The sequence below is a fragment of the Macaca thibetana genome, chromosome 9, assembly GCF_024542745.1.
Source record: "Macaca thibetana thibetana isolate TM-01 chromosome 9, ASM2454274v1, whole genome shotgun sequence".
NCBI lineage: Eukaryota > Metazoa > Chordata > Mammalia > Primates > Cercopithecidae > Macaca > Macaca thibetana.
The window spans coordinates 64,679,812-64,706,262 of NC_065586.1; the positions used below are offsets into that span (position 1 = coordinate 64,679,812).

At 43.1% G+C, this 26,451-nt stretch overlaps 2 protein-coding genes and 1 pseudogene across 4 annotated transcripts in view; all 3 read right to left on the bottom strand.

Annotated features, from left to right (window-relative positions):
- DDX50 (DExD-box helicase 50) overlaps positions 1 to 6,201 on the bottom strand; it is a 140,446-nt gene extending 134,245 nt beyond the window's left edge. The window contains exon 1 of the mRNA XM_050805222.1: positions 5,941 to 6,201. The gene's annotated coding sequence lies outside the window, so the exon portion shown is untranslated. The remainder of the gene's footprint in view (positions 1 to 5,940) is intronic.
- Positions 6,202 to 15,056: 8,855 nt separating this feature from the next.
- STOX1 (storkhead box 1) overlaps positions 15,057 to 26,451 on the bottom strand; it is a 66,772-nt gene continuing 55,377 nt past the window's right edge. The window contains exons 2-4 of one of the 3 annotated variants that reach the window (XM_050805208.1): positions 24,971 to 25,123; positions 22,385 to 22,584; positions 15,057 to 15,520 (exon numbers count right to left, since the gene is read on the bottom strand). In XM_050805208.1, coding sequence (XP_050661165.1) covers positions 15,500 to 15,520; positions 22,385 to 22,584; positions 24,971 to 25,123 — 374 coding nt within the window. In that variant the 3' untranslated portion in view covers positions 15,057 to 15,499. Of the gene's footprint in view, positions 15,521 to 20,225; positions 22,585 to 24,970; positions 25,124 to 26,451 lie in introns of all 3 variants that reach the window. The other 2 variants (XM_050805206.1, XM_050805209.1) reach the window with 2 other exon arrangements.
- LOC126963523 (uncharacterized) lies at positions 17,431 to 17,543 on the bottom strand (annotated as a pseudogene).

The window sequence follows — 26,451 nt, forward strand, 5'->3', positions numbered from 1 at the left end:
TTTGGTCTCACAGAAAATAATAGCCCTCCCTTCAGACCCACTGTAGACTTGAAGGACATCTCCAATAACTGCCGGCCTCTGAGACCAATGACACTGGATGGCCAAATGCTTTGAAGAAAGAAAATATCACAGTATTTGTTTCATTAAAATTATTTTAAAATATTTCTCTTGTGTAGTTTTTCTATCCGGTCAAGAATTAGCCTCTCTGGGAGACTGTAAGACAAAGACTCTCCTCAACAGCACTTAAAAACAATATAGACAAATGGCCATCAATAAACTGATGAAAGAATAAACAAACTGCAGTATATTCAAACAGAATACCATTCAACAGTTAAAAGAAACCAACTACTGATATACATGGAACAATATGAACCTTAAAAAAAATGCCGAATAAAGTCTTAACAGAAAATGAGCACACACAGTATAATTCCATTTATATGAAGTTCTAGAATAGGCAAAATCAATCAATTGCGGAAGAAAAATCAGAACAGTGGTTGTCTCTGAACCGGGTATACTGACTGGGAAGGGACATGAGGGAACTTTCTAGAATGATTGGCAATATTCTATATGGTGATGAGGGTTTGGGTTACACACATATGAATTTTTTAAAAATAGGCAAATGTACACAAGATTTTGCATTTCATTGTACATAATAAAAATTATAATATGAATGAACCTCAAAAACATTACGCTAAGTGAATGAAACGACATAAAAAGTCACATATTGTATGATTACATTTACAGTCACGCATTGCTTAATGACAGGGATACGTTCTGAGAAATGTATTGTTAGGCAGCTTCATCATTATGCAAATATCACAGAGTGTACGTACACAAACCTAGGGTATAGCCTACTACACACACCTAGGCTATATGGTATGTCCTGTCGCTCCTAGGCTACAAACCTAAACAGCATGTTACTGTACTGAACATTGTAGGCAATGGTAAGTATGTGTGTCTCTAAACATATCTAAACACAGAAAAGGTACGGTAAGAACATGGCATAAAAGATAAAAACTGATACACCTGTATAGGACGGCTCCATTATAATCTTATGGGACCACCATCGAATATGTGCCACCGTATATATGGTCCATCGCTGACCAAAACATTGGTATGCAGCACATGACTGTACACGAAATATCCAAAACAGGTATATCCATTGAGACAAAAAGCAGACTAGTGATTGACAGTGGATAAAGAAAGGAGGGAATGGAGGCTGGGAACAGTGGCTCACACCTGTAATCCCAGCACTTTGGGAGGCCAAGGCCAGCGGATCACCTAAGGTCAGGAGTTCGAGACCAGCCTGGGCAACATAGTGAAACTCCATCTCTACTAAAAATACAAAAACTTAGTCATGGGCACCTGTAGTCCCAGCTATAACCGGGAGGTGGAGGTTGCGGTGAGCCAAGATCACGCCACTGAACTCCAGCCTGAGCAACAGAGCTAAACTCCATCTCAAAAAAAAAAAGGAAAAAGGAGGGAATGGGGAGTAACTGCTTACTGGTTGTGGGGTTTCCTTTTGGGGTGATGAAAATGTTTGGAACTAGATAGAAATGATGGCTGTACACTGTAAATGTACTACATAACACTGAATTGTACACTTTAAAATGGTTAGTTTTAGTTATGTGAATTTTACCTCAATTTTAAAAATTGTAAATATGGCGTTCTACTTAAAGATATATATAGGCGGGGCATGGTGGCTCATGCCTGTAATCCCAGCACTTTGGGAGGCTGAGGCAGGTGGATCACCTGAGGTCAGGAGTTCAAACCAGCCTGGCCAATGTGGTGAAACCCCATCTCTACTAAAATACAAAAATTAGCTGGGCATGGTGGCAGGCACCTGTAATCCCAGCTACTCAGGAGGCTGAGGCAGGAGAATTGCTTGAACCCCGGAGACAGAGGTTGCAGTGAGCTGAGACTGCGCCATTGCACTCCAGCCTGGGCGACAAGAAAACAAAAACAAAAACAAAAACACAACATGAAAAAACAAGAAAATCCACCACATCTTTGAGTGATGTTAACAGTAAAAAAATAAAAATAAAAACCACAGGGATGCAAATCAACAAAACAGACTATGGGAAACTCATAAGACAAATGAGTTTTTCTGTTGTTTTTTTCTGAGACGGAGTCTCACACTGTCGCCCAGGCTAGAGTTCAGTGGCATGATCTCAGCTCACTGCAACCTCCACCTCCCAGGTTCAAGCGATTCTCCTTTCTCAGCCTCCCAAGTAGCTGGGACTACAGACATGTGCTACCATGCCTTGCTAATTTTTATATTTTTAGTAGAGACAGGGTTTCACCACATCGGTCAGGCTGGTCTGAAACTCCTGACCTCAGGTGATCTACCGGCCTCGGCCTCCCAAAGTGCTGGGATTACAGGTGTGAGCCACCGTGCCTGACCAACAAATGAGTTTTTTCAACAGAAAATTGCAAAGAAAAAGAAGGAACTATAGATTATAAAATGTTTAAGACTCACATCAATCAGTAGCAATGTAAGAATTGTATTTGGATCCAGATTCAAACAAACTATTTAAAAAAGACAGCAATGGCAATGTGCACACTAGGTATTTAATGATATTAAAGAATTACTAGGCCAGGTGCAGTGGCTCACGCCTGTAATCCCAGCACTTTGACAGACAGACCAAGGCAGGCAGGTCACATGAGGTCATGAGTTCGAGACCAGCCTGGCCAACATGGCGAAACCCCGTCTCTACTAAAAATACAAAAAATTAGCTGGGTGTGGTGGTGGGCACCTGTAATCCCAGCTACTTGGGGGGCTGAAGCAGAAGAATCGCTTGAACCAGGGAGGCAGAAGTTGCAGTGTGCTGAGATTATACCACTGCCTGGGCAACAAGAGTGAAACTCTTCTCAAAAAAAAAAAAAAAAATTACTGTTTTCTTCTACTGTGATAATGACTCCGGTTTTAAAGAGTCCTTAGTTATCATTTAGAAATATATACAATTACTTGATGAAATGATGACTGGGATTGTTTCAAATGCAGGGGTGAAGAAAACATCATTGTTAAAGACTGGTAATAGGTAATGTGTTCTTTATACTGTTCAATCTTTCTATTCAATTTACTATTCAATTTTATATGTTTGAAAATGTCCTTATCAATGTTTTTTTACTGACATATTTTACATTCTTACTGCAAAACTTTCAACCATTACAAAATATACAAGCTTCTTTTTTAGTCTTATTATTATTTTTTTTTTTGAGACAGTCTCAATCTGTTGCCCAGGCTGGAGTGCAGTGGTACGATCTCAGCTCACTGAAACCTCCATCTCCGTCTCAAAACAACAACAACAACAACAACAACAACAAAACCGCATACCTTTCAGAAGCTTTATAGTCTCTTCAGAAATAGGAAAATTGGAGAAGGCTCCTTCTTTCTGTTCACATGTTAAGGTCTGTAAAAATGAAATCAATGGCCTAAATAATGTATATTCAACTCTTCTTCATTTACTATTTTTAATTTTGTACAGATTCACTTACAAGGAAACTTAGTGGAACACTCTTTTTTTTTATTTTTTTTTTTGAGACAGGGTCCCACTCTGTTGCCCAGGTTGGAGTGCAGTGGCACCATCACAGCTCACTGTGGCCTCAACCGCCAGGCTCAAATCCTTCCCACCTCAGCCTTCAAAGTAGCTAGGACCACAGGCGCATACACTACCATGCTCACTTAGTTTTTTATTTTTCGTAGAAACAGGGTCTCACCATGGTTACCCTGGCTGGTCTGAAACTCCTAGCCTCAAGAGATCCTCTTGGCCAGGCGCAGTGGCTCATGCCTGTAAACTCAGCACTTTGGGAGGCTGAGGCAGGTGGATCACCTGAGGTCAGGAGTTCAAGACCAGCCTGACCAACATGGAGAAACTCTGTCTCTACTAACAATACAAAATTAGCCAGGTGTGGTGACGCATGCCTGTAATCCCAGCTACTTGGGAGGATGAGGCAGGAGAATCGCTTGAACCCAGGAGGCGGAGGTTGTGGTGAGCCGAGATCACGCCATTGCACTCCAGTCAGGGCAACAACAGAGAAACTCTGTCTCAAAAAAAAAAAAAAAGAAAGATCCTCCCGCCTTGGCTTCCCAAACTGCTGGGATTACAAGCATAAGCCACTATGCCCAGCCAAAAAGGTTATTTATTAATCTAAATCATACAGATGTAGACAAAATTATAAAGATTAACACAAGCCCATAAACTAAGCTAAAAGAAATTACATAATGAGGAATGTAAAAGTTTTTCTGAAAATAAGTTAAAAATTTATTCTATATCTTTTGAAAGCTTTTATTTAGGTTGCTAATACAAAAGAAAGTTACTGTAAGCTTGAAGATTTCTTTAACATATATACAGGTTAGTATGATATCATTTAACATTTATTGAAAACTCTGTATACTAATGTGCACATAGAACAAAAACAGTATGTCTACCCATAAGCTTTACTGTTCATGTGTTTAAAGAAACACACACTAACAATTTCAAACTTGGAATTAGATAAAAAATAATTTCAAATTCAAATTGCATGCCATTTAAACAAACCTCAATGCTGCTGTTACCTTTTTATGATTTTAAAAAAGTTACAAAAATAAACACTGTTGGCCAGGCATGGTGGCTCATGCCTGTAATTCCAGCACTTCGGGAGGCCAAAGTGGTACGATCACTTAAGCCCAGGAGTTCAAGACTAGCCTGGGCAACACAGTGAGACCCCGTCTCTACAAAACACAAACAAACAAAAAATACGGCCGGGCACGGTGGCTCAAGCCTGTAATCCCAGCACTTTGAGAGGCCGAGATGGGTGGATCACGAGGTCAGGAGATCGAGACCATCCTGGCTAACACGGTTTACGGTGAAACCCCGTCTCTACTAAAAAAAAATACAAAAAACTAGGCAGGCGCCTGTAGTCCCAGCTACTCAGGAGGCTGAGCTACTCAGGAGGCTCCGCCCGGGAGGCGGAGCTCGCAGTGAGCTGAGATCCGGCCACTGCACTCCAGCCCGGGCGACAGAGCGAGTCTGCGTCTCAAAACAAACAAACAAACAAACAAACAAAAAATACACTATCACTGTAGAAACTATTGAAACCGGTAAGGCCCAGTGGTTTATGTCTGTAATCCCAGCACTTCAGGAGGCCAAGTCTCAAGCAATCCTCCCATCTCAGCATTCCAAAGTGCTAGGATTACAGGCATGAGCCACTGCGGCTAGCCACCAGACCAGTATTCTAATAATGCTTCATTTCTTTTAGCTGGTATTCCAATCCGTTTCGAAATCTCTGGTTATCTTTCATAGTTTAAGGGCCGTGAAACATAAGGATGGACAAAGATTTGGTCATTTTCCTCAAGAACTTTTCGGAAATATGTGGCATACACACAGGAAAAATGAACTAATTTTACATAGAAATGCATAATAAATGTCAATCAAATGATAAAGATAGCCACCGAAACTAGGTAACTGTAAACTAGGGTTGTTAGGAAAGACATAAACTAGGCCTTGACGGGTGGACAGGATTTGGATGCAAAACATAAGAATTTCAAAAGAAGCCTTTTTAAAAATACCTGCTTGGTTTTCTGCTTACACTCTAGGTACCTTCAGTAGTCAAATTCACAGAGCGAAAGTAGAATGGTGGTTGCCGGGAGTGGAAGGAGAGAGGAATGAGAAGTGAGTGTTTAATGGGCACAGAGTTTCAGTCTGGGACAATGAAAAGTTCTGGAGATGGATGGCGGTGACAGCTGCAAAACGATGTAAATATACTTAATGTCACAGAGCTATATACCTAAAAATGGTTAAAATGATAAATGTCACGTATATTTTAGCACAATAAAGAAAAGTGTTAGCTGGAATGGCAAGTTTACCTTAGTGATAAGGTCAGAGAGGTAGATTCTGCTTTCTAAGGCTATACAAAATAAGTCTCATTCTTTGAATGTCAGCCTCCGAACACTGCCACCTTAGCCTCTTCAGCTGATTTCTTTTTTCCAGGTCAAGGGTCTCCAGTAATAATTTTACCTGGGCATTTTTCAGCACCTTGTGATCCTCTGAGTGTTTCAGGATGTTTTTTTCTTTTCCTTTTTTTTTTTTTTTTTTGGAGGGCATGCGGGTGGGAGGAGGAAAGACTACAACTCCTCCACAGGCTCCTTGAGAGCAGGGACTATTTCTTTACTTATTTAGTTTAACCTCCTTGGTGCTCAGCAAAGAGTATGGTACAAATCAGGTTTAAGAATCACCTGCAGATTGAATGAAAATACTGACCATAGGCCGGGCGCGGTGGCTCAAGCCTGTAATCCCAGCACTTTGGGAGGCCGAGATGGGCGGATCACAAGGTCAGGAGATCAAGACCATCCTGACTAACACAGTGAAACCCCGTCTCTACTAAAAAAAAAAAATACAAAAATCTAGCCAGGCAAGGTGGCGGGCGCCTGTAGTCCCAGCTACTCGGGAGGCTGAGGCAGGAGAATGGCGTAAACCCGGGAGGCGGAGCTTGCAGTGAGCTGAGATCCGGCCACTGCACTCCAGCCTGGGCGATAGAGGGAGACTCCGCCTCAAAGAAAAAAAAAAAGAAAAGAAAAGAAAATACTGACCATAAAAGCTATTAATAATGCAACCCACACGATCTCCATTACTGACAAATCCTGGCAAGGCTCACTGTCACACTTTTCCTTAAGCCTCTATAGTTATTGAGGTTTGTAAACCTAAGATCGCTTTCCCCAGGATTCTTGCACAGGGGACAGGGTGACAGAAGCAACACATATTCAAAGCAATCATTTTTTCTCTTTTTTTTTTTTTTTTTTTTGAGACGGAGTCTCGCTCTGTCACCCAGGCTGGAGTGCGGTGGCCGGATCTCAGCTCACTGCAAGCTCCGCCTCCCGGGTTCACGCCATTCTCCTGCCTCAGCCTCCCGAGTAGCTGGGACTATAGGCGCCCGCCACCTCGCCCGGCTAGTTTTTTGTATTTTTTAGTAGAGATGGGGTTTCACCGTGTTAGCCAGGATGGTCTCGATCTCCTGACCTCGTGATCCGCCCGTCTCGGCCTCCCAAAGTGCTGGGATTACAGGCGTGAGCCACCGCGCCCGGCCAGCAATCATTTTTTCTTAATCATCTTCTAAGAGGGCCAGTGAGAACGAAATGACAGGCGTCACTGCTTATGGAGAGAAAGAACAGATTCCACGGTGATGCGAGCTTGAGTCTGCCCATCTCTGAGATTCAGGCGCCAAAGGGAAGGGCTTAGGGGCCACGCCGCGGGGAGGCCCAAAGCCCAGGGCCATCTTTCTCCAGGTCGGGAGTGTGGAGGTGGAAACGGTCCCTGAGCGACCTCAGAAAGCCGAGGGCGGCGCGAAGGGAGGCCCTCGCATGCTCCGGCCCGGTTCTGACAGGCCATCATCAGGGACAGACAGTTCCCCTCCCCGCCCAAGCACGCGCAGCCCAAAAGGAGGCGCGGCCCATGCTCAGCGCAACTTCTGCCTCTCCTTCTGGCTCTCGGGCTCCTCCAAGGGTGCTTCCAGCTCCATAATGTCCCCCCAGAGGAGTTTCCCAGGCATTACTGGCCACCGCCGCCTCCCTCCGGGCACGGTGGCCACAACCACCTAAGGGCAGCGACAGCGCGAAAGGAAGCGGGGGCAGGGCGGCCGCCCGGCCTTGGACGTGCGCCACTTCCGGGACACCCACCGCACGGGGGGAAAAAATAATCCCGGATACTCTCGGTTTAAATCCTTCCATTGCGCCGCAACCTCTCAACCAATGTGTGTGAGAGATCTCAACTGTCCCACCCTTGTTATGAAGTGATTGGTTACTAGAGTAAAGCCCTGGCCAATCTTCACAAAGGAAGCACGCACTGATCAGTATAAATAGTTCGGTTTATCTTCCCCTCCCCCACTCTGAACTGGTCTCCTCGGCTGCGCAGAGCCTCTTGGGGGCGTCCTAGTGTTCACTGCTAGGGCTGGGAAGCCCTTCGACGTGGGTAGACACGGTCCAGCGCGCGGTGGGCGGGTGCGGGGGCAGGCCCTCGCTGACGCCAGTGGGCACCGCCACGCGCCGCCTCGCTATTTGCCTCCGGAAGCTGAACCCCTCCGCCCCGCCCATTGTGGGGGAGATGTTAACGACCAACGGCTTCGCGCGACGCCACGGGCCTGGCGATGGTGGAGAGGGTGTTTGCGCAGTTAGCGGTGGGCCAGATGGGCCGGAGGTGTAGCCGGGAACGGACAGATGTCCGTCCCTGAAGTCTTAAGTTTTAATCGTGAAGTTGGTCCCTGGTTCATTGTGATCCTTTTCTCGCTGTCTGTTTGACATAAGAAGAAACCCGAGAAAGGAATGTATTTGAAGTCCCACAGTCTGTTAGTGGCACAGTCAGGACTAGAAAATTTAGCTCCTGAAGCTGAGATCAGTGCTTTCTCTGCCACATCAACCTGAAAACTTTTGAGTTTTGCAATGTTTTGGGGAAGATGCTCCCATGAAACAACAGGAAAAATCTGAGGAAGCCTCACATTTTCTGCTAGCGAGAAAAGCCAAAATGTCTTCCACAGAATATCTATTTGCAGCGAATGAAAAAGGATTTAATTTTAGTGATGGGGATTAACTCCCCGTGAATCACAACCTTACACAAAACTGAAACCTTTGACAATACAAATGGTAACTTCCTTAGTGTGTTTGCATACTTTTGCTTACTATCACCGAGGCTAGCTAGTTGCCTTTTCACAGTCATTTCCTCCTCTCTTCATGATCCTTGCGACCCAGCTACTCTACCCAATGGAGACATAGGGCTACTCATAAACCTCTTGATAACGTCTGGCACACCAGCCTTAAAACCTAAGCATCAAACTGTGTCCTAGCAAAATTAGAAATTGTTACATGTCGTGGAGTTTGGGAATTGGTCCTGAACAGCTGGAACCAGAAATGTTAAATCTGTGATTTTTTTCAAGCCTTCTGCATAACTACGCTTGGCCTGAAGGCAAGGGCTATATGTTTGCATGTAACTTTGTGTATTCAATACTTACAAGCAGAAGGAGTGTTCAGCTACTGATGATGGAGAAACGTACCTGTCTTCCTAGGTTATTATGAGAATAGCTATGCATCTCTAGATCTGCGGTTTTCTACATCCTTTTGTCCTAATCCCTCAACCTACTGCCAATTCTACCATAGTAGGATCTTTATAGCCCTACAACAGGGTATAATGATGTGCATAAAAACACAGTGTAGGCCGGACACCGTGGCTCACGCCTGTAATCCCAGCACTTTGGGAGGCCAAGGTGGGTGGATTAACTGAGGTCAGGAGTTCGAGACCAGCCTGACCAACATGGAGAAACCCCGTCTCTACTAAAAATACAAAATTAGCCGGCCATAGTGGCGCATGCCTGTAATCCCAGCTTGCCTGTAATCCCAAGAGTTTGTGTCTAATGAGATTTGGGGTTGGGGGAGGCATACTGTGCATGAATAATTAAAATGCACAATAATTCAAGATGCAGTCTTATTAGAACATCTTTATTTTCCAAACATCTTACCAGAGTACTAATATACTTTCTTTTACAACACTTAAGAGTTGGGTGCTTCAATTGCTGCTACTGTTACAAGGTCCTATAAAGATTTCCCTTGCCCTTTGCCTCAGCTTGTTTAAACTGACCATTAAGATATAAAAAGAAAAGGGCCGGGCGCGGTGGCTCACGCCTGTAATCCCAGCACTTTGGGAGGCCAGGGCGGGCGGATCACCTGAGGTCGGGAGTTCCAAGACTAGCCTGACCAACATGGAGAAACCCTGTCTCTACTAAAAATAGGAAATTAGCCAGGCATGGTGGCACATGCCTGTAATCCCAGCTACTCTGGAGGCTGAGGCAGGAGAATCGCTTGAACCTTGGAGGTAGAGATTGCGGTGAGCCGAGATCAAGCCATTTGCACTCCAGCCTGGGCAACAAGAAATTCCGTGTCAAAAAAAAAACAAACAAACAAACATACATACACACACACACACACACACACACATATATGATGACTATTTCGAAACTTGCCTCTCTCTTATCCTTTTAGAACTACAGGGCTAGATTAGTTTTACTCTGTAGAGTTGAAGGTAAAAGTCATCAAATAACCATTTTGCATCTGCACGTCAATCTTATGTGACAAAAGGAATTGAACCTTTTACTTTATCCCCAGCAGCTTTGTCATGAACCATCATTTTAAAATGCTGTGACATGGAAATAGTTTAAGGGGCAGTTAAAAACTGATTTAAGACACACTGGGGTCACAAAATAAGTGTAGAGTGTGGAAAAGCAGAAAGAAAGTAAAGGCAAAGAGAATAGGAGGGAAGGAGGAGGGTATTTTTCCCATTGCCATGGGACCTAAACCAAGTCAGTTCTAAAATCTTGCTAGTAAAGTGAGGAGAGTAATGCTGGCAGCACAGGAAATTGGATCCGCTGATGTAACAGCACCATGGAACTGAGGTACAGAGGCGCTTACATTAGCTTGAGGTTTTGACAGCATTGGAAAAGAGACATCTTTGAGCACATTATCATATGTACATTTATGCATGTATCTAGCGCCTAAATTCAGACTTTTAAATGATTTTTTAAGTGCTTAACCTTTAGTCTCATTGTTTCTGTAGTCAATTACTTTCTGGATGTTTTCAACCAAGTAGTAGAGAGAGGGTTTCAGAGTCATATCAGTCTTCCCAGAAGAGGGCACCATTATCCAAGTAATGTTTGGAAGGAAGCTGCTTGTGCTAAAGAGGAAAAAATGTTGCTAAGGTTTCAAAGGGGAGAAAGTCCTGTAACACACCAGCAAAGTAATCATGAATTTGTCTTAGATGCCCCCATTCTTGTTTCATGAGATTCGTGTCTCTCTTCCTCATCTGTTAAGCAATAGCCTGTTTTCCCAACACCCAAAAAGCCTTAGTAGCTGTAGATAGGTTGTCAAAATGCCATGGTTCCCAATCTTTTCCCTTCTACAGGCTCTTTCCATTGCTCTTCCTCATAGACTTGACATTTTGGTTTAGGGTGTGTGTGTGTGTGTGTGCGCGCGCACGCATGTGCATGTGTGCGCACTGCTACATGAAAAAAGATCTGGGGCCAGGCATGGTGGCTAACCCCTATAATCCCAGCACTTTGGGAGGCCAAGGTGGGCAGATCACCTGAGGACAGGGGTGACAGAGTGAGACTTCATCTCAAATAAATAAATAAATAAAAATAAAAAATAAAGGAAACAAGAAAAAAGATTTGGGCCAAGTATGGTGGCTCACACCTGTATTCCCAGCACTTTGGGAGGCCGTGGCAGATAGATCAGCTGAGGACAGGGGCAGGAGTTCAAGACCAGCCTGGCCAACATGGTGAAACCCCATCTCTACTAAAAATACAAAAATTGGCCGGGTGCGGTGGCTCATGTCTGTAATCCCAGCACCTTGGAAGGCCGAGGCAATGGATCATGAGGTCAAGAGATCAGGACCATCCTGGCCAACATGGTGAAACCCTGTCTCTACTAAAAATACAAAAATTAGGTGGGCATGGTGGCATGCGCCTGTAGTCCCAGCTACTCGGGAGGCTGAGGCAGGAGAATCGCTTGAACAGGAGGTTGCAGTGAGCTGAGATCATGCCATTGCATTCCAGCTTGGGCAACACAGAGGGACTCTGTGTCAAAAAAAAAAAAGGAAGATTTGAAATTTTGTAACATTTTGTCTGATAAATTGTATTTAGGGATAATTGATCCATGATCATTATTCTAATCTATGAATAAGGTACAAATGCAGTTTAACCGCCACACCAACATGGGATAGTGTGGCATTACTGAGCTGGTGTAATTTCCACTGTTTGTGGAGAAACGATCTTTTAGCTAGCAAGGAGTTAGAGTAAGGCAAAGGAAATGAGTACAATTTCTATTAGGATTTTTGAAATAATGAAAATACTTTGCAAAAAACCTAGCTATGCCAGGGATTCTTAGGAGTCTGAAATCTCAGATGAGAGAGAATGAATGTTGTATGAATGTATGCAATAAGCCCATATTTTGCATATTTTATTCCTACTTATAAGCTATCAACTGAAAACTTGCTAAAGGCATAATACCTCCCCGTGGCATACCTGGATTTTGATGGCAGATACATCCTATAACCTTCCCAAAGGACTAAATCTGTAATGGAGGAATTCCAGACAACCTGACAAAAACAGGGGACCTGTATAGTGGGCCATGTATTTACCTATCAAGCAAGTTTTGTCACTATAAAATATATTAAAATACATGCATATATATGTATAATAATATTAGGTACCTCCTGCATTGGGCACTTTTTTTTTTAAGACCTGAAGCCATTCCACAGCCGTGCCCGCAGTGGGGTTGCTCAGGCCTACATTGGGCACTTTTGATAGATCATCCCCAAGCCTCACCACAATCCCGTAAGTGAGACATCATTACTATCTCCCTTTTACAGACGAGAAAACCAATTCAGAGGAATCTGGTGACTTGCTCCATCACACAGCTATGAAGGATTTGGAATTGGAATTCAAACTTGTGTCTGACTCCTAAGCTCAGATCATTAAGCTGCCTCAAGACAACAGTTTTCTCATTATAGAATAGACTACATTAGGAAAGATAAATCAATAAAGTTGCCATAAAAAGCAGTTATTACTGGGGAGAAAAACGCAGGTCACCTATTTTAGAGAATAATCTCCCAAACAATTTAATCGCATATATTCCCATCTTTAATGTGTGTGTTATATGATAAGTTTCGTAGGAGAAAATTTTACTGGTTTCATAATGAGCTTGATTCATTTAATACATTCATTTAAAACAGGCAGAGTGTCATAATGCATCCAGTGGCAAAATTAGATGGACTTCATTAGTTGTACAACATGGCAAAACCCCATCTCCTAAAAAAACAAATAAAACACCTTACAGTTGGAAGCATTCTTCAAAATCATATAGTTCAGCCAGCCAGTTAAACTAAGTTCTGGAAATTGCTCTGCAACATATCAGTAAAGGGATCACCAAGCCTCTGCTCGAATGCCCTAAACAATGGGAAATTCATTCTTTTCCAAAGCTGTCTACTTCATCTTCAGACAGCTTTTGTCTAATAGAAAATTCTGCCAGGCACAGTGGCTCACACCTGTAATTCCAGCACTTTGGGAGGCCCAGGTGGGACGATTGCTTGAGGACAGGAGTTCAAGACCAGCCTGACCAACATAGTGAGATCCTGTCTCTACAAATAATAAAATTAGACAAGCCTGGTGGCTTATGCCTATAGTCCCAGCTACTCGGGGGGTAAAGTGGGAGGATCACTTAAGTCCAAGAGGTCGAGGCTGCAGTGTGCTGTGATTAGTCCACTGTACTCCAGCCTGAGTGACAGAGGCCCTGTCTCAAAAAAAATTTTTTTTCATTGTTAAAATACTTCTCTTAACCTCCATTCACTGGTGGTGATTCCATGCTGTAAGGCCCCCTAAAACAATACTCTCACCTCTACTTCCCCTACAAGTCTTTTCTATACCAGATTACCCACCTCTCTTGGTACTTGCAGCAGGGTTTACACTGTCGTTGTGCCAACAATTAATCTTGTCAGAATGCAATGGTATGTCAGTCAATTGGGGTCCACTGAAAACCAGTAGTCAAGAGTGAGTGGTCTGACCACTGCAAAAGAGAGCAGTGAATGTCATTTGCTCTTCCACAGGGACTGCACAAAGTTCTCCAGTGCTGGGCATCTCTCTGGACTTCATTGTTGTCACTATGGTGAGAGTCAGAAAGAGACACTCTCCAATTATTCAATCATTCACGCCTGTAATTCCAGCACCTTGGAAGACGAGGCAGGCGAATCACGAGGTCAGGAGTTCGAAACTAGCCTGGCCAACATAGTGAAACCCCATCTCTACTAAAAATACAAAAAATTAGCTGGGCGTGGTGGTGCACACCTGTAATCCCAGCTACTCAGGAGGCTGAGGCAGGAGAACTGCTTGAACCTGGGAGGAGGAGGTTGCATTAAACCGAGATTATGCCATTGCACTGCAGCCCTGGTGACAGTGCAAGATTCTATCTCAAAAAAAAAAAAAAAAAAAAAAAAGAAAAGAAAGAGAAGAAAAAAAAAGAAAAAACATTCCCTCCACCATAAATCAGCACCATCATCTTCTCGACATGCTGAAACCAGTCTTGATTGCTCCATGTTCCCCAAACCCAAGAACTGACCATTCCACTACTTGATCTGAAAAGGCTTAACAGAGAAAATTCTAGGTCTTACCATGAGTGGAAATGGACCAAAATGCAGATGAATTGCTAAATGTCTACCAGACTCCTTCCACCTTTCTCTAAACCTCTCATTCAGAACTTCTCTTCTACTCCCAAGCCATTCAGTAACCATTCTGCTTCCCTTCTATCTCCACATTCTATCTCCACCATCTGACTTCTCACTGCCATCTATAAAGAAGGCCTGCGCCAGGTGCGTTGGCTCATGCCTGTAATCCCAACACTTTAAGAGGCTGAGGCGGGTGGATCACGAGGTCAGGAGATCGAGACTATCCTGGCTAACATGGTGAAACCCTGTCTCTACTAAAAATACAAAAAATTAGCTGGGCATGGTGGCACGCGCCTATAGTCCCAGCTACTGGGGAGCCTGAGGCAGGAGAATCACTTGAACCTGGGAGGCAGAAGTTGCAGTGAGCCGAGATTGTGTCACTGCATTCCAGCCTGGGCAACAAAGCAAGACTCCGTCTCAAAAAGAAGTCCTGAAATGTATAGGGAGGAACCAGAGGAATAGTAGTACAGTCAGATGCCTATTGCCACAGGAATTTTTGACATTGTCAGTCACATTGGGAACAATTTGTTCATGTCCAAGCTGGTCAAAGAGAAGACCCTGGGCAGCAATGATTAAAGGAATTCTTGTTGCAGAGTAGCCAACACATTTATGTAAATTCTTTCTTGGTAATGATAAAGAGTTAGGGTTGCATAGAAGCAGCAACAAATACTGCTGCCTTGCAGCAGACACTGTTTTCTTGCAACAGACACTGCTTCAACACACACTGTTTTCTGATTTTGTGTTGAAATCTGGTGAGATCCACTTAGCTTAGAACTCAATATTAGTGTAGGTTAAAAAAAAAAAACAACTCACTACAGGAAGTAAATTAACATTCTATATATTTGAGAATGTATAAAAATTCAAGTTAATTACAATTGGAAGGGGACCAATAATTCCACTTTTTAATTGAAAATAATCTATATACTCCCAATAAATGGATAGTAAAATAAGTTTCCAAAAGCCTTAAGATACCAAAAAAGGAAAAAAAGCCAGTAATTAGAACAAAATATGTAATGTGGTTAATAGCATAGATATGCTTGCCTTTAGACAATTATATACTCAATTCTTATGTGATTGAAAGATTATGTAGTAATGCTGTACCTTTTTACAAAGAAAAAAATAGGTTTCCAGAAGAAAATTAAACATTTATGACTGGAGTTAGCGGTAGTAAGGAATTGGATGTGAGTGGTTGACTGTTCTTTGTGCCTTCAACGTTTTGCAGAAAATTCTGTCTTCTTTTTAGTCCATTCAAAATGACTGAATTATTAGATCCCAGACTCTGTGTCCTAAAGATATTAAAAATAACAGAATTATTGGCTTCAAAGGGAACTTGAATTTCTAACCAAGGCATTATACTTTCATTTGATACTTTGAAGTAGTACATTTACTAATACGAAGGTACACTTATCAAATAAGTTAACTTTTCAAAATCCAAAGTGCTGTTTACATTTTAAAGGCTTCACAATAGCACCTCAATTATTTGACAGCTGCCTTCCAAGAAGTTTATATTTTCTGAACAACGTCTGTTCTCAGATCCAGTATCAAGTATATTCTAGTCAGAAACAGTAAGTTCCCTGAAAAACTTACATACATCTGAAGTGGCCAATATCTTCCTGTGAAATTTGTTACTTTTATGAGAAATTGTATGGAAGAGAAAAGCAAATTATTATTTTTTAATATACAACATTCTTTTCTAGGAGGTATAAGCTATATCAGTCCATTATCTAACACATATGTCTTGCTTCAGCTAACACAATACTGTTTGGTAGGGTGGGCGCAGTGGCTCATGACTGTAATCTCAGCACTTCAGGAGGCCAAAGCAGGCGGATCACTTAAGGCAAGGAGTTTGAGACTAGCCTGGCCGACATGGTGAAACCCTGTCTCTACTAAAAATACAAAAATTAGCTAGGCATGGTGGTGCACACCTGTAATCTCAGCTACTCGTGAGACTGAGGCATGAGAATCTCTTGAACCCATGATGCAGAAGTTGCACTGAGCCAAGATCACACCCACTACACTCCAGCCTGGGCAACAGAGCGAAACTCCATCTCAAAAAAAAAAAAAAAGAAAGAAAGAAAAGATCTTGTACCCCCAATAAAGAAGTAATATGTTTTTAAAATGTAGATTTCTAGGAACATATCCTAAGAAAAAACTCAGAAATGCCCACAAACCTTTTTATGTAAAAATAACTCACTACAGGTTGATTTATTAATAACAAAAAATTGGGAATGATCTAAATGTCAAAGAAAGGAAAACAGGCTGGGCACAGTGGCTCATGCCTACAACCCTAGCACTTTGAGAGGCCAAGATAGGAGAACTGTTTGAGCCCAGGAGTTTGAGACCAGCCTGGACAACATAGTGAGACCTCATTCGTACAAAATAGTAAGAAGCAGCAGCAGCTGGGTGTGGTGGTGCATGCCTGTGGTCCCAGCTACACAGGAGGCTGATTTGCTTGAGACCAGGAGGTCAAGGCTATAGTGAGCCCTGATTGAACCACTGTACTATATCCTGGGCAACAGTGTGAGACCTTGTCTCTAAAAAAAGAAAAAAGAAAGGAAAATAATAGTATGTCTGTCTGTCTGTCTGTCTGTCTATCTGTCTATCTATCTATCTATGGAGAGAGAGCCACGTAACAGGAAAAAAAAAAAAAAAAAAAAACCCACACACTAAGTAGCTGGGCATGGTGGCTCACGCCTGTAGTCCCAGCTACTCGGGAGGCTGAGGCAAGAAGAAAAAGGCTTGAGGCCAGGTGCAGTGGCTCATGCTTGTAATCCCAGCACTCTGGAGGCTGAGACGAGTGGATCACCTGAGGTCAGGAGTTCGAGACCAGCCTGGACAACATGGTGAAATCCTGTCTCTAATAAAAACACAAAAATTAGCTGGGCCTGGTGGTGCACACCTGTAATCCCAGCTATTTGGGAGACTGAGGCATGAGAATTGTTTGAACCCAGGAGGCAGAGGTTGCAGTCAGCTGAGATCGCGCCACTGCACTCCAGCCTGGGTGACAGAGCAAACTACATCTCAAAAAACGAACAAACAAACACCAAAGCTTAAGCTACATTTATCAATAACAGGATAATATAAGTTACATGAAAAAAGAAAGCCATGGCTCTGTATGATTTGTTGTTAAAAATACTTTTATTAAGCCCTGGTACAGTGGCTCACGCCTACAATCCCAAAACTGGGAGGCCAAGGCAAAAGGATCGTTGAATCCAGGAGTTCGAGGCCAGCCTGGGCAACATAGCAATATATTGTCTCTACAAAAAAACTTTTTTACACTTGATCTTAGCCAAAAGGCCAAGAAGCGATCAAAAAAGCTTTTTTAATTAGCCTGATGGCCGGTGTGGTGGGTCATGCCTGTAATCCCAGTACTTTGGGAGACTGAAGTAGGAGAATCCCTTGAGCCCAGGAGTTTGAGACCAGACTGGCTAACATTGTGAAACCTCATCTCTACAAAAAATTAGCTGGGCATGGGAGCATGTGCCTATAGTCCAAGCTACTCCAGAAGCTGAGGTTGGGGGATGGCTTGAGCCCAGGAGGTGTAGGCTGCAGTGAGCTATGATTGTGTCATTGCAGTCCAGCTGGGTGACAAGAGTGCAACCCTGTCTCAAAGAAATAACAACAACAGAGCAACTTACAAATGCATAGAAAATAGTGTAGGGCCAGCCAGGCTGGCCTATACAGTGGCTTATACCTATAATCCCAGCCCTTTGGGAGGCTGAAGCAGGTGGATCACTTGAGCCCAGGAGTTTGAGACCAACCAGCCTGAGCAACAAGGAGAAACCCCATCTCTTCAAAAAAAAAAAAAAATTAGTCAGGCATGGTGGCATGTGCCTGTAGTTTCAGGTACTCAGGAGACTTAGGTAGGAGGATCACTCGAGCCCAGGGAAGTTGAAGCTGCAGTGAGCTGTGACTATACCACTGCACTCCACCCTGGGCGACAGAGTGAATCACTGTCTCGAAGCAAAAAAAAAAAATACTGGCAAAGATATGAACCAAATTTTAGAATGACCTTTGAGAAACTATTAAATAACATAGGGAAAATGTTCATGATATGATGGACTATTAATTTTAAAAAGCAACATGCAAAATACTAACTCAGTACAAGCCCAGTAGACAAAATCTATAGATCTATACATTTGGACTGAAGTGTTATAGAGAAATACACCAAATATAAAATGATTTTTTAAAAATATCTAGATGTTAGGCCAGGCACAGTGGCTCATGCCTGTAATCCCAGCACTTTGGGAGGCCAAGGCGGGCAGATCACCTGAGGTCAGGAGTTCGAGACCAGCCTGGTCAACATGGTAGAACCCTGTCTCTACTGAAAATACAAAAATTAGTCAGGCGCGGTGGCGGGCACCTGTAATCCCAGCTACTTGGGAGACTGAGGCAGGAGAATTGCTTGAACCCAGGAGGCGGAAGTTGCAGTGAGCTGAAACCACACCATTGTACTCCAGCCTGGGCAACAAGAGCAAAACTCCATCTCAAAAAAAAAATGTGTGTGTGTGTTAGAATAAGTATAGGTGTTTTAAAAAATGTTTTTTACCAAGTAAGATTGTTAGCTATTTTAAAAGAAAAAAGTGCTTTTCAGTACTTCTTAAGTGTTCTATCATGGCTATACTACTTTTATAACCCAAACAATGTTTAAACAAATTGGCATGGAAAATATTAGTGGAAGACGGGCATGGGGGCTCATGCCTGTAATTGCAACACTTTGGGAGGCTCAGGAGGGCGGATCACTTGAGGTCAGGAGTTCAAGACCAGCCTGGCCAACATGGCAAAACCCCATCTCTGCTAAAAAATACAAAAATCAGTTGGGCATGGTGGTGCATGGCTGTGATCCCAGCTGCCTGGGAGGCTAAAGTGGGAGAACTGCTTGACCCTGGGAGGAGGAGGCTTCAGTGAGCAGAGATTGCACCACTGCACTCCAGCCTGGATGACAGAGCAAAATTTTGTCTCAAAAAAAAAAAAAGAAAGAAAGAAAGAAAGAAAACATTAGGCCGGCGGTGGCTCACACCTGTAATCCGAGCACTTTGGGAGGCCAAAGTGGGTGGATCACCTGAGGTCGGGAGTTCAAGACCAGCCTGACCAACATGGAGAAACCTCGTCTCTACTAAAAATACAGAATTAGCTGGGTGTGGTGACACACGCCTGTAATCCCAGATACTCGGGAGAATGAGGCAGGAGAATCGCTTGAATCCAGGAGGTAGAGGTTGTGGTGAGCTGAGATAACGCCATTGCACTCCAGCCTGGGTGACAAGAACAAGAAAAAACTTCATCTCAAAAAAAAGAAAAGAAAAGAAAAGAAAAGAAAATATTAGAGAATAGTAGCCACATCCCTTTCTCAACCTGTGTAGAGCCAGGAATAGAAGTGAAAACTTCCAACCCTCAGTTCAGAAAGTGCTTGACTTATAGAAATTTCTATTTTTAGAAATAATTGAAGATTTATGAGTAGTGGGGACAGACAAATTTGGTTCACATTATAAATAAACTGTATCCTACTATATAAGAGATTTCATTGTAACTTTATACAATTTATTCAATAAAGGTATAAAAGCTGGCAGAATTGTGTCATTAGAAAAGTGTGATATTAAGTAGTCTCTGACTAGATAACTCAAAATGCCCTTGACTTTCATAATTCCTGTAGAACAGTGGCTAATCAGACACTTTCTTTTTTTTTTTTTTTTTGAGACAGAGTCTTGCTCCGTCGCCAGGCTGGAGTGCAGTGGCACAATCTCGGCTCACTACAACCTCCACCTCCCGGGTTCAAGTGATTCTCCTGCCTCAGCCTCCTGAGTAGCTGGGATTACAGGAGCCCACCACCACGCCCGGTTGTATTTTCAGTAGAGATGGGGTTTCACCATGTTGGCCAGGATGGTCTCGATCTCTTGACCTCGTGATCTGCCCGTCTTGGCCTCCCAAAGTGTTAGGATTACAGGCGTGAGCTACCGCGCCCGGCCTAAACCAGACACTTTCGTGTGGACTTACCGTGGAGAATCTATTCCACTATCTCCTGCCATGCTGTGATTTTCTGTCCCTTCCAAGTGACTGTGTTCATATTGGATATCCTGAGTCAAGACTGACATATGTGAAGTGTTGAAAAGTTGGAACTTTTGTGGGAAATGTTTTCTCATTTCCTGATTCTGAGGACTCTGACTCCAGCTAGCTGGCTTCTTTCCTGTGTCACCAATAGAGTCTTGTATGACTTCAGCTTCGAAACTGGCTTTTCTTGCACTACAGTAATCAAAGATTCTTTCATCAGCAGGTGCTGAGGCCTGTACACATTTAGCAACACTGGGTTCTTCTTCGTAGTTAAAACCAAACCGGACCCCTGAATTTAGGCCACAACTTTCAGCAGAAAGGTTAGGTTTTTGGCTTTCACCTGGGGTAGCATGCAGCCCAGTTGGTTTGCAGCATTCGTTTCTTTTAAGCACCTGAGGCTCAACCCTCTCCATTGTGCTGTTGTACTTGGTCAGAGATCTCTCAATTATTTTTTGTTTTCCTAAATGATTTCCCTGGCTTCCACCTGTGAAGGAATACTGAATGTGGCCAGGCAGCATTTGACATAAGCCATCATTCTCAGAAATGTCATCCTCCTCTAGATATAATGAACTACAGGCACCATCATCATCTTCCACTTCATTCTGATACAAGGCCTGGTCATCATTAGAAAGCCGTTCATTTTCTAGGCTCATAGTTTCTGCATCCTGGACAAATCCTTTTCTCAAAACTTCTTCTGAGTCTCTGTCTTGTCTTTCAGGTTGTCTTAAAGTGTTCACGCCAACTGGGTAATCCAAAAGGCCAAGATTTTGAAACTGGTGTATTGTGTTATCCACTAATCTACAAGCAGAGGGTGTTCGGTCTAAAAAGGAGGCACCTCGTGATGGCAGGCTATGCGGAGTCTCTTTGATCTCCCCTAATTTGTCAAAGTGGGAATGACTTTTCCTCAAGACTTCAGGAATTACCTCATTTTCTCCACCATACACATCATATCTCAACATGGTATCCAAAAAGGGACAGCATTTACTGTCATTTTGCAACATACTATGTTGAGGGTGATTGAAAAGGTGACCTCTGAAGTCATCATTGATGGATTTGACAGTAGGATCATTTATGTAAATGGATTCTGCTTCCATTTTATCATTAGGTTGTTCAGTGTATGGCTCTTTGGCTTCACCATCAAAGATTCTTGAGGAATCCAAGGACCTAGGCCTTTGGAAAGGCTTTTCCTTTGGTCCAGTCTGGCTGGGTTTCAGATCACTGGTCTTCTGAATTTTGTGCCCTTTGGATATTGTGCTTCCTCGGTGAGACAAACCCTGGAAAGGATTACTGATTCGCTTTTTGTAAATCAAATGGGAACCTAGCACTGTTGTCATCTCACCAAGTGGTTTCTGACCTACCATTTCATTTGGGCTTTTAATTCTGGGGATAGGCTGTGTAGCAGGGAGCTTGGGGTGTTTCTCCAGTCTAATGCTTCCTGGCTGAAGCTCACTTCCCTGATTCCTGGCTTTGTGTCTATCCCTGCGAGAATGGCCCTGCCCTCGAGGTTTTGCAGACAGACCCTGCCTCTTCTTAACCCCCTCTTTTGAAGGATATTTATGCCCAATTGTCAGCACGTCAGTGGAAGTGCCCTGGCTATTATATTTTTTTTGTTCTTCGTATTTTTGCATTAGGACGGTGTGTTTGATTAAATTGTCAACAGTCAAAATGGGGTTAATTCGTTTGATTATCTCATGTTCAACATCTCGAGGGATATTGTCCAAGTCATCTTCATCTCGGACAGGCCATTCTTCAGGTGGGAACTGAGCAGAGAAACTGCTGTGTTCTGTTTTGGGCTTCTCCTTTCTAGATATGCTGCGCCATAAGACACTAAAACCAAACTTCTTGCCTTTTTCTTTATCTCTTGTGTATGGTAAAGGTTTGGTGCTCTCACAAATGTGGTGCTCTGCAGACACTGAAACTGCCCCATTCTGTACCCAAGGTACAGATTCCCCAAGACCTCTGTGACTCTTCCTAGTCACTTCTGTAGCAACTGGTGGTTCCTGAACATTCTGAGTGTGCATGTCCCGGAAACACTGGCAAGACTGACAGTGGGATATGGGGGCAGCATTCTCTTGGGCTGACTCTGCACAGCTCTCCATGCTCACCAGATACGTCATGGAAGCTGTCATCAGGCGACTTTCATCTGATGGCAGCACTCTCTTATTTTCCTGGGTGGTTGTATTTGTAATGAAGTAAGTCTGAGGAGTAACTATGAAGTATCCTTCTCCAGTGTGATAAATCTTCCTTTCTTTAATCAGCGTTCCCAGAGTGGTATAGAGAATATCTTCAGATGGAATTGCAATGCCTAAAACAGATAAACATTTTACAGACAGATTTTGAATAAGAAAAATTTTAATGAGTGAAATCAGTAACTCTGAAATGACTAAATATTGGTTTGATAAACCCAGAGGTGATTGTAACATGATTAATACATGTGATTAAAATGCCAGGGATGGGTGTGATGGCTCATGCCTATAATCCCAGAGCTTTGGGAGGTCAAGGCAGGAGGATCTCTTGAGCCCAGGAGTTCAAGACCAGGCTAGGCAACATAGCAAGACTTTGTCTCTACAAAAAAATTGTTAAACATTAGCTAGGTATGGAAGGATCATTTAAGCCCAGGAGTTCAAGGCTGCAGTGAGCTATGATTGTGCCACTGTACTCCAGCCTGGGCAACAAACCAAGACCCTGTCTCAAAAAAAAAAAAAAAAAAAAGCCAAAGAAGTATAAATAATATTTATAACTTAAATAATAAGAATAGACCAGGCATGGTGGCTCACGCCTATAATGGCTCAGCACTTTGGGAGGCTGAGGCAGGCAGATCGCTTGAACTCAGGAGTTCAAGACCAGGCTGGGCAACATGGTGAAATCATGTCTCTACTAGAAATACAAAAATTAGCAGGGCATGGTGGTGGGTGTCTGTAGTACCAGATGCTCTGGAGGCTGAGGTGGGAAGATTGCTTGAGCCCTTGGAGGCAGAGGTTGCAATGAGCCGTAATTGCACCATTGCACTCCAACCTGGGCAACAGAGTGAGACCCTGTCTCAAAAATAAAAATTAAAATAACAGGAAAATAATTTAGCCCACACAAAGTCACATGGGTAGGTTAATGAGTAAATAGACAAAAGAAAATCTGAATTAACTCAAATAAAAACCCATTATAAATTTAAACTGTGACTGATGAAAGCATTCGTTTATTTAGTAGCTAGGATTACAGGCACCTGCCACTGTGCCTAATTTTTTTTTATTTTTTATTTTTTAGTTTTTAGTAGAGATGGGGTTTCATCATATTGGCCAGGATGCTTTCAATCTCTTGACCTCGTGATCCTCCCACCTCAGCCTCCCAAAGTGCTGGGATTACAGACGTGAGCCACCATGCCTGGCCCGGATGCCATTCTTGAAAAGGGAGAAAATAAATAAAAGAATGAGTGGCGCGCACCTGTGGTCCCAGCTACTTGGCAGGCTGAGGCAGGTGGATTGCTTCAACCCACGAGTTTGAGGCTGCAGTGATCTAAGAAGGTGCCTCTGCACTCTAACCTAGGCAACAGAGTGAGGCCTTGTCTCAAAATAAATAAAATAAAGAATGAGACATGTCAATATATGTTAGTATGGAAAGATCTCCAAGATATGTTTTTAATAAAGGAAACATGTTGAGGGAATGTATAGAATGATCCAATTTATGCCAGGCACGGTGGCTCATGCCTGTAAACCCAACACTTTGGGAGGCTGAGGCGGGCGGATCATGAGGTCAGGGGTTCGAGAACTGCCTAACCAACATGGTGAAACCCCGTCTCTATTAAAAATACAAAAATTAGCCGGGCGTGGTGGCGGGCGCCTGTAGTTGCAGCTACTGAGGAGGCTGAGGCAGGAGAATCGCTTGAACCTGGGGAGGCGGAGGTTGCAGTGAGCCGAGATCGTGCCACTGCACTCCAGCCTGGGCAACAGAGCAAGACTCTGTCTCAAAAAAAAAAAAAAAAAAAGATCCAATTTATGTTATGAAAAATTTGTTATATTATCATACATATATATAAGAAATGATAATAGCAGTTATCTCTGGGAAATGAAAATGAAAAAATGGGAGATGGGGGAAATAAACTTTTCTTTCTCATTTTGCACTCTTTTCCACAGAGCGTGATTTATTTATTTATTGCCATAAGGATTTATTTTTGGAGAAGTTTATCTGAAAAGTAAAAGAAATACCCTTATTAAATTTGTTGATGCAGGACTTCTTATGGCAGGGGTTTTTTTGTTTTTGTTTTTGTTTTTGTTTTTTGAGACGGAGTCTCGCTGTGTTGCCCAGGCTGGGGTGCAGTGGCACGATCTCGGCTCATTGTAAGCTCTGCCTCCTGGGTTCACACCATTCTCCTGCCTCAGCCTCCGAGTAGCTGGGACTACAGGCGCCCGCCACCTCGCCCGGCTAGTTTTTTGTATTTTTAGTAAAGACGGGGTTTCACTGTGTTAGCCAGGATGGTCTCGATCTCCTGACCTCGTGATCCACCCGCCTCGGCCTCCCAAAGTGCTGGGATTACAGGCTTGAGCCACTGCGCCCGGCCGGCAGGGTTTTGACATAAAGTCCTACAGAAGAGGGGAAAAAAAGGATATCACCCAGTTTACTTAGATGTGTTTAAGACTAATGATAAATAGAAACCAAATACATACAGTGAAGTACAAATATAGAAAAACCTATTACTCTACCTGGGTAATGTTTCATCAAATGCTCCAAAAGTGATTCTTGTGTTACACCAATCTGAGCTGTATTCATATCAGATATAGCACAGCAAAGAACTTCACCCAAAGGTACAAACTGAGATTGAGTTATTGGATTCATTTGCACTGGAAAGACATCACCTAAATTGGAGATTTAAAAAAAGGGGGGGTGATAAATTTGATATAGTATAAAATATTTGGAATTAGTGAAACAAAAATAAAGACTAATAGATGGAATTGCAATTCTTTCATCAGTCTTCACTCAGAATCTGTTAATGTGACATGTACAATGATAAAAACTATGCAAAAAAAAGATTTACCTTATGGTCTCTACTTTTAAGAAATGTGTATTAACTGTCTCTACAAGTAAGAGATGGCAAGATTCCATTAGAAAGGCTCAAAGTATTATCAGAATTCAGGAGGTCATGTAATACTTATATACCAGTAGTTTACAATCTTTCAAAATATTTTTCATATTAGCTATCTTTAGGCAGACACAGGATTATTTCTTTGCTTAAAATATATAAAGTTCGGCCAGGCGCAGTGGCTCATGCCTAGCATCCCAGCCACTTTGGGAGGCCGAGGTGGGTGGATCATGAGGTCAGGAGATCGAGACCATCCTGGCTAACACGGTGAGACCCTGTCTCTCCTAAAAATACAAAAAATTAACCGGGCGTGGTGGCAGGCGCCTGTAGTCCCAGCCACTCAGGAGGCTGAGGCAGGAGAATGGCATGAACCCAGGAGGCGGAGCTTGCAGTGAGCAGAGATCATGCCACTGCACTCCAGCCTGGGCGACAGAGTGAGACTCTGTCTCAAAAAAAAAAATAAATAAATAAATATAAGTTATAGAAAACTCAAGTAATGGTCCCAAGTCTAAAAGCAAGTAAAGTGACAGAAATAGGCCTTCTGACTCATGATCCAGTATTTTCACCATTCCACATTTTCTTGATTGGGATGATCCTGCCATTACTCAGGTCGAGTACTGGATTCTGCTGGACATCCATGGAAACCCCTCAATCAATTGGAAATGAAAGACTTAGACTCAGGAAAGAGATTTAGGAATCAACTAATAGAGATGAGATCTGAAGCTACAGTGGAATAAATTATTTAACAGGAGAATAAAGAAAAGCACCAAGAAACACCTAAGAAACAATCTACATTTAAGACACAGTAGGGACCAGGCCTGTAACCCCAGCACTTTGGGAGGCTGAGGTGGGTGGATCACCCGAGGTCAGGAGTTCAAGACCAGTCTGGCCAACATGGTGAAACCCCGTCTCTACTAAAAATATAAAAATTAGCCAGGCATGGCCGGGCGCGGTGGCTCAAGCCTGTAATCCCAGCACTTTGGGAGGCCGAGGCGGGCGGATCACAAGGTCAGGAGATCGAGACCACAGTGAAACCCCGTCTCTACTAAAAATACAAAAAATGAGCCGGGCGCGGTGGCGGGCGCCTGTAGTCCCAGGTACTCA